A 16221-nucleotide genomic window follows, 5' to 3' on the forward strand; every position below is an offset into this window, starting at 1 on the left:
GGCTACAGCTGTTGTCCACTGTCTTCTTCTCAAACTATAGTTTAGTGTTCAAGCTTGTGAAAGGGGGTACGAGACAGACAACATTACTCCCACTAAATGTCTTTGCTTAAGCTGTCATCCAGGAAAAGGGAATTTTGGGTAGAGATCCATTAATGAGAATAATTAAATAATTTTTAAATTTAGTCACTGTCAACATACAAGAACAAGCCTCCCCACCAAAGGTTATTAAAGAAAAGTTACCACAGGACAGATGGAAAGATCCATTTATGAACTTAAAGCTGGTTAAAGTATAAGAAGCAGAGTAGGGCTTAATGGTCATTTGCTTAGAAGAAGAAGAATCAAAAGTGGGATTGTCCTAGGATGATGTGATGATCAGTGATATGATCAATTTTTCTCCACATCTCCATCCCTAATGGAGTAAGGAGTATGCAGTGAAATTTGCAAGACTGGAGATGATGTTAAGATCGTTTGGGTAATCAAACGATGCACCAATATTGAGGAACTTTAGAATGTCCTAACAAAATGCATGGGTGTGCAAATGCATAAGTAGGTGAGTTTTAGGGATTAATATACATACAGGAAAATACATCTAAATGATACCTGCATGATGCTGAACTTGGAACTTAAAATTTTGATCTCAGGGTCGTCACTGACATTTCTCTGAAATCATCGACTTCATGTTCCCTGGCAATTAGGCACACAACCTCCCCCCCCCCCAAAATATTAAGTATGATCAGAAAGAGTAAGATGAAGAGAGTAAGACAAAGTGTAACGGAAAACCCTGATGTACCCATATCTTGAGCACTGTCTGGAGTCTTAATCCCCGCATGTCAAGAAGGGCAGAGTTATGTTCAAGAAGATACAGAGATAGGCAAATAGCTGATCTGGGAACTGAAGCAGCTGTTTTATAAGCAGAAATTGAAAGTCCAGGACTCTTTCTGGTAAAGGTGTCAGTTTAGAAAGAAGGTATCAGAGGGGTATATTCCTCTCTTTTCCCTCAAGATATTTTCTTTGAGTTTGTCAGTCCTTGCTATGGGAGCCTTGGAGAAATAGATTTCATCCTCACAGCAAACCACAAAAGGCGAAAATACTAGAGGATATTCTGTTTCAATGAAGGGCTGCTGTGATGTGTGATAGCTGTTCTGCAGAGACAGTTGTATGTCCTGGCTGCTGCACAGCGATTGTGTGGAGATGGAGTAAGTCTGGTATGTCTGGATCATCCATCCTAAGCAGTCTCTGCAGAGCAAATGTTATTTAGTTTTTCCAGGTGGTTAAAGCCTGGACAAACTGGGGAAGATTTTCATGGTGGGAACGAAAAAGGCACTGAGAAAAAGCTCTTCCAGAGAAACTTCAAGACTCGAAAGTTGGCAGATAATGGAGTTTCTAAATTACGGATTTGCTAAATTACGGAGTCCAAATAACTACCTTTCTCTCATTAGTATTATTATTTCACTTCATTTTATGGAGAAGTTTTTTAAATATATCCTCTGTTTCCTTCTTCTCCTAGTGCAGAAGATTTTAGTGCATGTGGTCATTATTAGCACAGTGAAATGCTACTTTCTGTATTTGTTGTTGGTTGGGATTTTTTTGCAATGTCAAGTTAATGAAAAATTTCTTCTAGGATGATTTCTTATTGTGATATTAAAAATGGTTAATTGGATCTGTTTACTCATACCTTACCAGAAAAGTAACTCAAAAAGACTGAAAAACTGAGGTTAAGTTAAACTTTTAAGCATCACTGGCTGCTTTTACAGTTCCACAGAAAATGGTACATCTTTTTTCAAATAATTTTTTCTCACTGCTACGTCTGTAAGTGGATGTCTGGAAGAAAATATAGCATTGCTAGAGTTCAGCATTTCTAACATAAAGTTCCTTTTTTCCTCCTTTCAAGAATTTATATATTTAACTCCATTGTGAAAGATTAGACAGATAAAGAAGCTCTCAGCAGAATCACAATACAGGTAATTATGGGTCTGTCAGCATTTCCATTATGAACTCCATTTAGCATTAAGGGCTTAGCATTTTTCTATCATTTCAGAAAATGTCAAACTGAAAGCTGGCATGCAGATTAGCAGCCTGGATGCAAATTTGTTTACACAAAATATTTAAATCTGCTCAGCTGTTTTTGATTTAGAGATCAGCCAGAAACTTTAAACTCTAGGGGCTTCTCATGTGTTTCTGCCAACTTCTAGACCAAATCACAATTAAAAAAAAATGTGATTGGTTAGTAAACTGTTAACTCATTGTCTTCTAAAGCTTTGAAATTATTTACTTTAGGCTTTAAAATAGACTTTAGAATTTCTGTTATCTTGCAACTCTATTTTTTCTCCTGATATCTTTATAAATGAATAATGAGTTGGAATAGGATTCAAAAACTGTAATAAAATCTGATAGTAATCTTAGAGCCTGAAACATTTTTTCAGGACTTGCTTAACTGCCATCATAAGACAGTGAACAGAAACAGACATGTAAGGTTTTTGAGAGTGCTGATTACTTATCCCACTAGTTCTAACACCATTTTAGGGTACTGATCAAAAAGTAACTAAAGTAGTTCAACTGTTACAGTTTTTCGATTTCATTAGTTTAGTCCCATGCATGTTCATGCATGGTATGAACAGCTTTGTAGAGCTGTCACACCCTAAATAAACTTGTCTGTATTGAATGGGAGTATTTTGTTTGTTATAAAAATCTGCTCTGTTCTGCTAAAAGTCAATGACAAAACTTCTTTTCATTTCAGTGGAGACAAGCTCTAAAATAATCTACTTGTAAATATTTCAGTAAGGTTATAATTGAATGGATGATCACTCTTGTTCAAAAATACACTTCTCACTTAAGGAGTAAGAAGCTTTGAATGGAAAGACTCACAGCCACTAAGCAACATGAAATAGAAACACTGATAGAAACACTGAGCCATCAACAGAAATGAGATAGAAAAATAGTATTAAGTCAAGTAGAAAAAAAAGATACTGAGATTGTAAAATACAGGTATTCAAGTAGACAGTGGGCATGTTTAAAATACTGATAAGAGATGGGCAAACAGGAAAAACCAATGAAACAAGTTCTCAAAAAATGCACAGTCATCCAAGTATGCCAGAAAAAGAATAGGAACCTGGCCCCAAGTACTCTGTGGATTAAAAGAATAAAAAAGTATGGTACAAAAGAGATGGTGCAAATAAACTGTGCAAATGAAGCATGGAGGAAGCAGATGAGGAGAAGACAATTGATCAACTACATATATCCAAATCAGTTTGACCAGAGGATGTTCACCTAGAAGACACTGTGTACTGGCCTAATAATGCAAAAAAAAATATAACTTTTAAGAACGAAGAAAATGTGCTCCAGAAAACATCTCAGATAACATTAATTACAGCTGTATCTTCAGAAATATCTGTAAATTCTTTAACAATGATTCAATACAATGCTCGTTGTATTGTGTACTAAATTTTTTAATAAATTATTTATTTTCTTTATACCTAACCTCAGACTCACCCGAAATTCTAGCAGGCAATTCATGTCTTCTTAATAATTACAAAGGTTCTGCTGATCAGATTCTCTCCTTATCTGATATCTGTGACACACTCTGACTCTTTAGATTAGACATTTGTGTTAGCTCAGCTGCCAATGGATTTCAAAGAGGTGACCAGTACAAGAGGCCCCAAAGGGAGCAATTTGGAACAGTACGTTTCACAAGTCAGATACATAGCAAACTCTCCTGATTTCATTGAAATACTCAAAGTCAATCTTGGAACAAGTGAGTAACAGAATCCCTATAAATCTAGCCCTATGTGATTTTTTTTTGCCTTTTCTATTTCTTTTTTTTTTTTTTTTTTTAATCTACAATATTCTGTAGTATCCAGCGTCCTGACTAGTCTGTTCTTGTCATCCCAGAACGATGATATCAATAAAGGATACAGTAGTAATATTAGATCTGTAAAATTTCCTTTACCGTGTCACATGGACAGTTTAATTGCATACATTAGAGCCTGAGAAACAGAGAAGATGCATCTTGAATTTCCAAAATATACCAAGTATCCAAATTTTAACCATCTGATTCTATAGTGTTTATTTCTATGCAAGTAAGGATTTTATCTTTAAATCTATTAGATTTTGACCTTTTTTAATCATATGTTTTCAAGTTTCTTTGTTTGGGGTGAAGGGGCATTTTGTTACCAAAAAAATAATCATGTAGGCAGGCACAAAAGACTGAAGAATGAGAACAAATATAATGGAAACTCCACTCATCCAACCTCGCCTCTTGCAGATGATTTAAAATCCAAAGAACACCCTGAAAAAAGTTAGTAAATTTAATCTATGACTGTCAGGCTGGGAGGATATTTCATTTCCTAACAGATTACCCTTAGATGTTTATTACTTTGGGCCACAAAAGTAATAAACAAATGACATAGAAACTGAAGAGAACTTCCTATTTTTACTGCAGGCTTTACGTTTTTGGGATGTCTCCAGTGGTACTTGTGGAGCGGGAAGAGAGTTTGGGAAGGGAGCCCAGAAGTGCAGAGCAGGCTGGATAAATTGGGAAAAATTATGGGAGCTAGCTAACGAGATAGAATTTGAGTGTAGTAAAAATATATAGAGAGCTTAGGAGAGTGGGTTTTTTTATGTGTATCTTAATTTAAAACTAGCTGAAATTAGTGTAGAAACTCATACAAATTTAAATCACCTGCAGTTGTATTGCTAGAGAGATTTAGGAATTTTGGAAGCATATCCTTAGCAAAGTTATGGAGGCAGGCATGCAGGAGTCACGGATGTTGTTGTGAACTCATTCAATATTAAACATTGATTCTCTTGCTCATTGCTGTTCAAGACAAATAGCTTTGAGAAGCATAAGTTCGTCAGGATGTTTACAAAAATCACTGTGTCTTATGCAGTTGGTGCAACTTTCCACTACTGGCAATGAAAATGCCAATAAAATATATCTCACCTATTTGTCAGGGGAAACTTTTTATCCTTGCATGAGAAGACATGGGAGGTTCTGTTGGCACTGTATCCTCTATGAAAAACACAGAAATGTTATTGCTAGTCTAGTGCCTATGCTCTTTTTCTTTCCACAGAAAGGGGCTGAAAATTAAACTTTCTCAAGAATGCTGAAGTACTTGGGTATAAAATTGGGCCACTGAAGAAGTATAATAACGTTCACATTCTTACAAGATGTCTATAATTGCTATAAGGAGAATATGGTTACATTTAGGATATATGAAAGTTCATTAAATAGAATCTATAAAAATCTCTAAAGAAATATTTTCCCAAATGTCAGAGGTACTTTATTTTCCCAGGAAGGAGTTGCCAAGATTGAAATAAAGGGTAAAGAGGTGATATTACCAAAGTTTCTGAAGCTAATAACTATGTTAATTGTGTGAGGGAAATGATTGGCCCCCTTCAAAAGAGCTTGCAGAAAGGAGCAGCTATTGAAAAGAAGAATTCTGAATGAAAGTGGTAGATATGCTGAATAGGAATGTGGAAAGGAGTAAGTAATGATATTCCTTTGTTTTTTTTTTAAAGTTGAAGATCACACCAAGAAACTGAGGACTGAGCAATCAGTTTCCCTCTTTCAGCTGTAAGAGGACTATTTTCAAACCCATCAAATATAAAATCTTGATTTTTTTCTTAGTTCCAGGACCCTTTATTGAAGGGTCTAATTGAAGAGGAAATCTTTTAGCAGCTTCACATGAAAGGATTTCATATTCAGTAAATAAAGTGAATGCTGTAAAAATCGTGGCCATTTTAGTTATAGTCCTAAAAGGGAAGGATTGTTGCTGTGAGTATTGCTAAAACATTCGCTTGATAAAGTACAATTTGTATCATATTACTTCAATCACTAGACTGATAAAAATTCTCTAATCAGAAAACCACTTTTGTGAGCACTATATTGATGTAAAGATTTTAGAGAAAATGTCTTGCCCTTTCATTATGAATTATGAATTATATGTATTTCTTCTTTTGTGGTCATTAAAACTGCCATGCCATGCAATAAGCATTGCTAGAATGAGTAGCAGTAGTCATATGATTAAAGTATAAGTATCAGCATAGATGTATTCAAGGGAAAGCACACAAGATGAGCATAGTCATGAATTAAGCATACGTTCCTCTTGATAGAACACACCGCTACAGATGCCTGCTACCAGAAGTGTTGGTGTGCACACATACACTTGCATGTGTGTATGTGCATGTTGGTGTTCCCACAGGCACCTGGAGAGGCATGAAAAAAAGCATCTTTTACTGCAGAGTTGATTGACTTGACTGTGAGGTGTCCAAAGACCTATTCTTTTCTTCTCTCCACCTTTGATTAACCATGTAGGCTTTCCAAAAGTTAGGATTTAGACCCTTTTTTCCAGTATATGTTAGTTCTTGTGATTTTGGCTCAGTATAATACATGTTTTTAGACTCTGAGATGGTGGCAAATACAAAGAATGTTCTAGCAGAAGATAAATACAATAAAATTAATATGGAAACTTCCCTATTTTTGTGCTTTTGCAGCACTTTCAAATGTAACTACATATCTGGAATATATGATAATCCAATAAAAGTAAAACTAAATTGCATTAATAATTGAGTCTGAAAGCATTCTAAACCAAAATCTATTTTTTCAGTTCTTCTGTAACTATTAGCAGCCTTCCACAAATTCCAAAATGTTTTATTAAAGAACAAAAATTTAATAAGGAATCTTTAAACCAGGTTGTAAATTGGCTGTAATTCAGCATATGTTCTGGCAAAAAGCATGAGTGTTCTGTGGTTTTAAAGACTACAGCTGACATTGTGTTAACATACCACCATTACATTGAATCTAGTGGACTGATCCCCAGAAGCGCTGACATGATCATCAATAAAATGTAGAAAAACAGAGCATTTTCTGACTGTATCCAAATATATAATCTACTTTCCTTAAACAGAATCATAAACAATTTACTTTTGAAATCTTTAGGTTTATAATGGAATGTGAGTTTTCCAAAAAGCACTTCTATTGAAAATTTCTAGTGTACTGTGAAATACATGGCCTCTTTTATAATTTATATTTTCGAGTCAAATGAAATATATATACAGAAAACTGTAATTCAAAACTCAGTATGAAAAGAAGCAATGGCAAATCTACTCTCAAAGGTCCTATTTTGGACTCTCCTGTTGCTTCAATGGCTTAACAACACTCAGTTTAGAAGCTCATTTTATATCCTGTTTTATAACTTCTATTCACCTTTGGATCAAAGCTGATATATAGAAGCAAAAATGCAGCTTTTAGTATAGGCTTTTAAAAGATTAGTTTTAATTAGACTAAGCTTTGATTCCCAAAGAAAATTGCACAACAACTGAGAAAGCTAAATATAGTAGAATGTGAAGGTTTCCTTCTGGATCAGATTAAATAATGGAGGAAAGGTTTTGTAATGCAAGTAGCTCTGTCTCAATGCTATGTTGAAAGGAGAAGAATGTCCATGCTCAGCATTTATGTAGCTCATTTCAGCTAAGGACTCCAAACTACACTTGCAGACATCCACTTGCTGGGTCTGAAAACAGTTCTATAAGAAGATAATGATTGCAGAGGGATCATTTTAACTGCCACTGAAATACAGGCACCTCTGACGTGGTATGTCAGCCTCTTTAAATGATAATACCAGTATTAAAATAAAACAGAAAATAGACAAAATTTTTTTTTTCTGTATTTGAAAGGTAATTAGAGGTTTTCATTCTACTAAAAACAGTTTTATAGAAACTGTATTTGGTAAAACTTTCCTAAATCAGTGGGAATAAATAATTGTGGCAGTTGTTTCTTAATGTGCTAGGATCAGTTCTTACTAGTGTTTTTAGTAACTGGTGTTTTTTTTCTTTTCATTAAGCATTCCTCCTAACATTTGCTAGCTATCACTACTTGCACTCTTGTTTCGTTGGTGAAATCAGTTATGTATTATAGCAGAACTTCCTTCTGAGATTTGGAATACACAATAAATTAAGAAGTAATTAATTCCTTAGGAAATGCATACATTTCAAGTTGTTACCTACATCTTTGTAAGCTAACAATGCAGTCTGTTGAATTTCTTCATCACATAACTAAATACATAATTTATATATGTGCATATTATATGTGTATGTGTACACATGTGTACACACAATTCCATGAGAATGAAATCAAACAAGTTACAATGCATAAAGATATAAAGCTAATAGGATATGTAGATATGGGAAACAGATAAAATAGGATTCAAGGTCAGAAGTAGTGATTCATCATCTGTATAATCCAAGTAATTACTCAGTCTTTTCTGCCTTGAGCCTCCAGATTCCTTTAGTCCTATAGCAAAAATAATCTGTGTTATTTACAGGCCTCAGGAAGTGAGAATTCATCACCCCATGAATCCTTCTGTGGTTAAGTTACTTGCTGTTATTCACCTTGTTTCTATGATACAATATGAATATGATGCATGATGCTATGATGCATTTTGTAGAATCCAAGGGAAAATAGGCAGTCCATCCCTCTATGCCTGTGCTGGCTGCATCTCACCTTGCTCTTTGACAATACCATTCTATGAGAACACCAGTCCATGTGCAATCCCTTGTATGCCATTCTCCAACACTTTGAAGCTCTCTCTCTCTGAGTATCACTGTTCCTAAATCTATAAGCTTATCCATCTAACATTTCAGACACTGAGAAGGAGATGATGAATTTCCACCATTTCCTTCTTTGACATTTACAACGGTATTCAGCATTTGCAATGCCAGGATTATGGAGCCATAGTAAACCTTATGTGATCTGTAAAAACAAGGTGGTGAGACCACGAATGCAGATCTGCCCAGGAAAAGTAAACAAATGTAAATATCTACAAGAACATGGTGTGTCTGTGTGTTTGTGTGCATGTTTATTTTTAGAAGTCTTTGTCATAGTCTGATATCCTTGTTCATTCCATTTCCCAAAAGAAAACCTGGATGTTGAGAAGCAGATATTCAACATTTCCTAATACTACTAGGCTCTTTTTTTTTTTTTTTTTTTTTTTAAAGAGGCAGATGACATCCTGTACATTACATATCATGCACCCTTCCATTTAGGTCCATTGCTAAATATTGTCCCTTGAATTTTTGCAATGGGAATGCAAAGATTCCCTCTTTTTGTAGAGAAATTGTGCAATTTCATTGAGAAGGAAGCATTCTTCTGTGAATTTGTTTGAAAGACACGTTTAAAGCTCATAAGAGTTCTGGATTTTTTCAATAAACCTTAGCATGAAAATTATTCAATCAAAATGGTGGGGTTTTATAGCCTTGCAATAACTATTTTTATCATATGTCTCTCTTATTTGTTACTTAAATACTGCTTCTATTCATTGGCAAGAAGTTGGGTCTGAAATGTCAGAACCCCATTAAATTAGAATTGAAGTTTTCTATTAATGGAGAAAGAAAAAACAATTTTTTACAGCAGATCATAAAGCCTTTCCTATTCCTACCAGTTCCAATTTATCAGATTCTATAGAGTTAACACTTTACACATAATTTTAAGTTATTTTACAAATGCTTTCTTTTGACTTATACTCTCTCTCTCCCAGCATTATAATGATGGACTAACTTGGCGTTGCTTCACAGGTTCTAACTAGTTCCCCAGGCTCTTACTGGAGTGAGCTGGAATCAGAAATGCTCAATAAGTCTGAAAATCAGATAGTGTCCAAGATAACTTGTTTTTAAAAATGGAGGGATACAAGACTGTTACTTTTCATAACCTTTTCTCCGAAAGGCTGTTACAAGCATGCAAAATGAGCAATTCCCACAGGATATTTCAAAATTTCTCTAAACTATTTTGTTCTTTTCTTTCTTTTTATCAGATGCATGAGCATTCAATGATTACAAACCTCAAATTTCTGGGATTGACCTGTGTAGCACATCAACACTGGGTATAATAAAGCCAGTGTTTAAATAATAATAAATTTTATTACAAGTTTTCATACTATTCAGTGCTTTCAGCTAGATGCAGAGTGTAAAGGATGGAGGATGCATAATGAATGCAATGGTGGGAAGGGAAGGGAAGGGAAGGGAAGGGAAGGGAAGGGAAGGGAAGGGAAGGGAAGGGAAGGGAAGGGAAGGGAAGGGAAGGGAAGGGAAGGGAAGGGAAGGGAAGGGAAGGGAAGGGAAGGGAAGGGAAGGGAAGGGAAGGGAAGGGAAGGGAAGGGAAGGGAAGGGAAGGGAAGGGAAGGGAAGGGAAGGGAAGGGAAGGGAAGGGAAGGGAAGGGAAGGGAAGGGAAGGGAAGGGAAGGGAAGGGAAGGGAAGGGAAGGGAAGTAGACAAATGAGTGGAGCACAGGTCAGTTTATGCCTCTTAAAATATGTTCCAAAACCAGCCTTTAGCTCGGGAGATGCAAAACTGCTGGCTGCTGAAATCCAGGTTGATGTGCTAGTCACTGTACTTGCTGTGTTTCTCGTATCTTTCCCTCAACTGCTGCTAATAGTCACCGTTGAGATAAAGGGCTCTAAGCTGGATGGGCAATTGATCCTACTTGACTTGTTCCTCAAAAACAAATAAAAAAATCCAACAAAAAAACGAGCAAAAGAACAGGTAGACTATAAATTTCTGCTGTGTTTATTGCAGAGGGGTTTTGGAGAAGGAGGGATTGGAAAGCACATCCATGTAGTTCTTTAGGTCTTGTGGGCCAGTGCTTGCAAGTCAAGATGATGATAACAGAGGTGAAGATACAACCTGTCCCTCTTCAGCCTGTGTGGCTGCCTGGAGTCCCCAGCCCGCTCCCGTGAGGAACAGGCTCATTGCGCTCAAGGGGTGAGGGGCTATTTCTGTATGCTAAAAAAACCAAACAAACCACCCTAATGCTGTCTCAGACTTGCAAACAAAAGACTTGCAAGAGTCACCGAGCTAAAGAAACCATAGCCAAACGACGGAAGAGTATATTACGAAGGACTGCCTGGAGGTGCGGCCGCCTCGGGCGGCTGGGGAGGCCGGTGCGGGTACCGGTGCCGGACGCGGGTGGAGCCTGCCGGCGGGCTGCCGCCGCTCCGGGCCGGCTGCGCCTTGCGACTGCTGCTTCTCGCAAGGAAAAAGCGGAGACTGCAGGCGCAACGTTCCTCTGTGCCCTTTGGCAGTCCTTAATGCCACCGAGCAGGGGAAGAAGAAGAGGTCCCTGCCGGTGCTGCTGAGCGGGGTTGTGTATTTCTTCATTTCCACCCTGCAGAGGAGGAGGAGCCGTGCGCTAAGCGGAGGGCAGAGAAGAGCCTTGGTTTAGCCCTGAACTGAAGGGGAATGGCGGAGGTGAGCGGGGTGTAACTTTGTCTGCAACCCTGCAGAACTGAGTAGCTTGAAAAACATCGCTTAGGTGCTATGTGCAGTCCACCGAGCAAAAGCCCTGTGTGAACTGCGGTTGCTGCTGGGAAAGAGGCACCGTAGAGGAGCTGAGCGTGTGCGGAGGAGTTGAAAGGGAAGGATTACGCTGTCCCTTCGCTAGTCAGGGTCTCCCCGTACCACTGCGTACACACACACACGCACGCACAAAGATGCAGCAGCGGCAGCGAATGACTGAAATCAGGAAACCTGAACGTGCTGTTACTCGCCCAACCGTTTCTACTTCAGGGACAGAGCGAGCACCTCGCTGCGGCCACCCGTCCCCCACCGAGGAAAGCCATCCGCCAGTAGCCCCATTAGTGACTGGGAAGGAAGCGGTGGGGAGGGGCTGGCTGGCCTGAAGGGAGAGGTGTTGAGGTGGGAATGGGGGAGAAGGAGGACTGCAGAGATCGCTGAAAGAAGCAGGGCACGCGTTGTCCCTGCTAAATATTCCTACATGCCAGGTACCCATCACTGGAAATGGAAATCCTTTCCATTTTCTCATCACTTGTTCTGTCAATGAGCCGTATAAAATCTCTCTGCTTCTTCTCCCTCTTATTTTGAAAGCTGTCCTTGTTCCACTTGTCACAACTGCAACAGGGGAACAGAGGAACAACAGCAGAGGCAAAGCTTCATTTTAGCCAAGCAGACAAAAGAGCAGACTTTGGTGATCTCTGCTCTCTGTCTTGGAGCGAAAGCTAAACAGAAGAGATGGAGGAGTCTTGTGGTCTCTGGTCATTTCGCCTGATTTCCTCTGTGCTTTGCTTCTACAAACAGATCACAAGCTTTTTCTATCGTATTTCTTTTTGGTGGAGAGAGGTGCCTAACGGAAGGGGTGCAGGTATCAGTGATTTCTCTCCTAAATCCTAGGAGGCAAAGCTCACTGATGCTGCTTGTTTCATTTTTGCATATAAAAGAACTGCCATGGATTTGACTTTTCTTTTCTTTTCTTTTCTTTTCTTTTCTTTTCTTTTCTTTTCTTTTCTTTTCTTTTCTTTTCTTTTCTTTTCTTTTCTTTTCTTTTCTTTTCTTTTCTTTTCTTTTCTTTTCTTTTCTCTCCTTTTCTCTCCTTTTCTCTCCTTTTCTCTCCTTTTCTCTCCTTTTCTCTTCTCTTTTCCTTTCTTCTCTTTTCCTTTCTTCTCTTTTATTTTCTTCCTCTCCTCCCCTTTCTGCAAGGGAGATGGAAGGTGGAGGTTTCCACTCACTGCTCCTTCAAGCTTGATTCATACCTCCCATACCTAGATGGTGCTTCTCATTTCTCCCGTGGGAGGGTGAGGGAAAAAAAAGAAGTTTTCCTTGGTGTCTTGCACATCTAAAGGGAAGAGCACAGCATCCATCATCCCCTGTAGCTGGCCAGGAATGACCTTGTTTGGCATTTTCAAAGGGTTAGGTTGTGGGATTTTTTGTTGTTGTTTTTTTTTTTATTATTTCTTTTAATGCCTTCTGTGCCTTCTCTCACTTTTCGATGGTGACACTTCTTTGCTTTTTTACTCCATCTCTATCCAATGAGGATTTTTTTGGAGATTAATCCATGGCATAGTGGGATATTGTGTAAGCAGTTAAAGATTGTCACTGAAGAACGTACAATTCCTCTTTATTTCAGCTCTTACTATCACCTCTTCCCTAGCAGTTCTGACAACTTCCTCCCATTTTCTCCTTTCTTCTCCCCTTTCTAACCTCTCCCAATATTGTTTTAAGATTCCAAAGAGGCACGAATTTGTAGATAAACATGAAGACTTTTTTTTTTTTTTCTGTCTATATGGATATATACAAGGAGTGCATAATTAATCAGATATGAACATGGCTCTGTAAGCACCCTGGGATAGTTTGACCCCTGTAACAGTGGAATAGCTGTGTATCAAGACTGGAGAAATGGCAGCAGGATGATGACAAAAGTAGGAAGGACCGGAGAAGGCAGATATCAAGCAAAGTTGTGGAAGTGGTCTGGATGACAGGAACCTCAGCAACAGATTACGTGTTATGATGTGGTGCTGGACTATTCAGTAGGCATGATTAAGCAAAGAAGAATATGGGCTAGAGCCTGTGGAGGTGGGGTGTGGTGAAAGGGCCTTGCCAGGCAATGGTAGAGCAGATGCAGAATCTGGTGAGTCACCTTGCTCCCAACATCTGGAATGTTTTAAATGGGCAGGTATTCATTCATTGTTTGCCTCTGCCAAGGTTTCTGGGAGCAGAAGAGTGTGCTGACACAACGGGAATGTAAATCAAGGTAAAATGTATTCATTCATGGGAGTGGGGAGAGAACTAAATATAAATGCCTAGAATAGATGCAGTGCTGCAGTGACTCTAAGCCAGCTCTATGGAGCTTGGCTCCCTAAAGGAGCCTGCATCCAGCATGTAAAATCTACCTACCAGATTCGCAGTCGCTGGGAGGACCCCTCAGTCTGAGGGAAGTCTATGGAAACTGCCAGAGTCAGCACCTGGGAAACTCAGGCCATGACGATAGAGAAGAAACCGCTCCACAACATCTCTCTGGGACTGTACGTGGGCAGGAAAAGAAAGGGACAGTTTTGCAAAGCCCGTTTTTTTCTCCTTTTCTTGGGCTGTTTTAGGTGCTTCATCCCAGTTTGTGCCCTCAGCATCCAGTGTTCCCCCTCCCCTCCAAGGGCAAGCGGAGCGGCTTCTCAACAGGTGCTGTTGAAACTTGCACAGCTCCCGCGGTCATCGCGACGCGGGGAGAACCGCCCGAGTCTTTAATTTTGTAGGATGCTGCCGCCCCGCGACTCGGTGCTCACAAAGCAGCTGCTTCGGCAGCAGCTCCGGAGCCACCGGTTAGTCCCAGCGCCTCCGTACCGCGCCCGCTGAGCGGCACGGCACGGCGCGCCTCGCAGGCAGCCAGCCCATGACTTGCAAATGATCGCACCCGGCACAGAGAATGCGTTAATGACAGAGAGCTGAACCAGGGGAAAGAATTGTCCCCAAAACCCCGGGCTGGACTTAATCGCAAAGCTTCTCCAGAACGGGGCAAAGCGCAGGGAGCAGCTCGCTTCAATAGACGCAAACAGAGAGAAGCTGCCTGTAATTAAAATGTGCATTAACATCACAGGCAAGCCCTTTCCCCTCGGATCCCCCGTGTCAGGATAACATGGAATGAGGTAAAAGCCCTCGACACCCCCTCGGTGAAACACGAATTATCTTTTCCACGCGATCCAAATGGGGGGACAAGCAGCTGCAAAGCTCTACAATAAACTGTTTCATCCAAGCCAGAGCCAGCCTGGGAAGGCACGCCTTTGAATCCCCCCCTCCCCCTTCCCCCCCTCCCACCTCCTTCCCACCCGTGCAGGCAACCTCTGTAGGCGATAAGCAAGTCTAAAAACTCGGAGAGGATCGATAATGTCTACTAAATATTCTGGGAGTGTATGAGTGTGGCGGGAAGGAGGGATGAGGATGAGGAGGGGGATAAAAGGGTGATTAATCAGATATTAATCACTGGCCACAAACAAGGGGAGATTATTTCGAGTAGGCAGCCGACTGTGGGGAGTTGCAAAATAGATCCTTTTACTGAAGGCATGCGTGATGGGTTCAGCACTTCACCGTTTAACGATGCCTGTGTAATTTTGAAGGTGCACATTATTCAAGCCACATATTTCTTCTTTTCTCTGTGTGTAGCATTTCCCTTAACTGTCTCCAAGCACAGGCTTAGTGAAGATATTTATGCCTCTAACTAGAGGTTTCCTTTCTGCTCTCCTTTCATGAATACAGAAGCAGGAAGAAAGCAAAATAGCCCCTGCCCAGAAGAAAAAAAAAAAAAAAAAAAAAAGAAGAGACAAAAAACCTAACCCAACCTCCCCCACATACGTCAGGGAAAAGGGACTAAAGGAGGGAAGAGAAAGGTGTCGGTCTTTGCACCCAGCGGCAGACCATGCCTTCAAGGCTGAATTGGTAACATACCTTTTCGACAGCGGGGACCCCTGCATGCATACAAACAGCTGAGCGTGAAGCGCATTTCGGGCTGCGAGACGGCTACGCACACGCTGGGCTCCTCCGTAACTTTCCCCACGCAACGGGTTAAACTAATAAGTGCATCGATATAGGCATTCCCGCAAAGAGCCCGTTGCTCGACCGAAAACCCAGAAATGTAGGTAGGTAATCCCCCCCACACTACCATCATCATTATCACCTTAAAAAAGTCATCCAGTGGGATTTGCTTGAATACACACTAGTTAGAGGCTATATGAACCAACTCACGTCTCCGTTTGAGCATACTGCAAGAATATTTATTGAGCCCCAGCTCAGTCACTGCATTGAACGCCAAGCCTGGCAAGCAAATACATTTCCTATCTCCGAAGAGAGCTCTGAATCAACTCCTTCTTTCCTCCCCGCTTTAGAGATCATTTATATCTTTCCATTGCAAAGTACCCAGGCTAAAAATGTAAAATAAAGAGATAAATATATTTGGAAATGCATCTTGGTATAAGGTGAGAGCTTGCAACGCCCTGACCGAAAGCAAAAGGACCCCTAAAAATATACCCCTCAAATACTACCCTACCTTTCACACACGAAACCATCAATAAAAAGACGAGGTTCCAAAATGTAAATCCACTTTTAATCTCCATTTTCTTCACCAGGATGAAGTCCAGCCGGCCACATTTAGTACATCCCCTTTCCCAAAAGTCTGCTAATTTCGATTCCTTTGCACGGATTTCCCCTCTGCAGATCCCTTTCATATTATTCTTGAGAGCTCCTAATTCCTATTCCTTGGCCAGGCGCAGCGGAGTTGTTGCTGTTGATGGTGCGCGGTCACAGCTCGGAGTGAATGGTGTTTCTGGGATACCACAGCAACCTTGACGAGGACTCAACCATCTCTCCAACGGGGGCACAAAGTCTCAGCTACTCTCGATCGTGTCTTTTCCTTCTCCCCATCCCCCCGCTACCCCAACTCCCTGCACAGCCGAA

The 16221-nt window shown here is 40.1% G+C and overlaps 1 protein-coding gene across 3 annotated transcripts in view; it reads right to left on the reverse strand.

The window, feature by feature from the left end:
* The window catches only part of CSMD3 (CUB and Sushi multiple domains 3), a 654503-nt gene extending 638511 nt beyond the window's left edge, over window positions 1-15992 (reverse strand). For all 3 annotated transcript variants that reach the window (XM_074145167.1, XM_074145166.1, XM_074145165.1), the window contains exon 1: window positions 15815-15992. In XM_074145167.1, the coding sequence (XP_074001268.1) occupies window positions 15815-15992 (178 nt within the window). The remainder of the gene's footprint in view (window positions 1-15814) is intronic.
* Window positions 15993-16221: the final 229 nt, after the last annotated feature.

The sequence above is a fragment of the Numenius arquata genome, chromosome 3 (genome assembly GCF_964106895.1).
Source record: "Numenius arquata chromosome 3, bNumArq3.hap1.1, whole genome shotgun sequence".
NCBI classification, from domain to species: Eukaryota; Metazoa; Chordata; class Aves; order Charadriiformes; family Scolopacidae; genus Numenius; species Numenius arquata.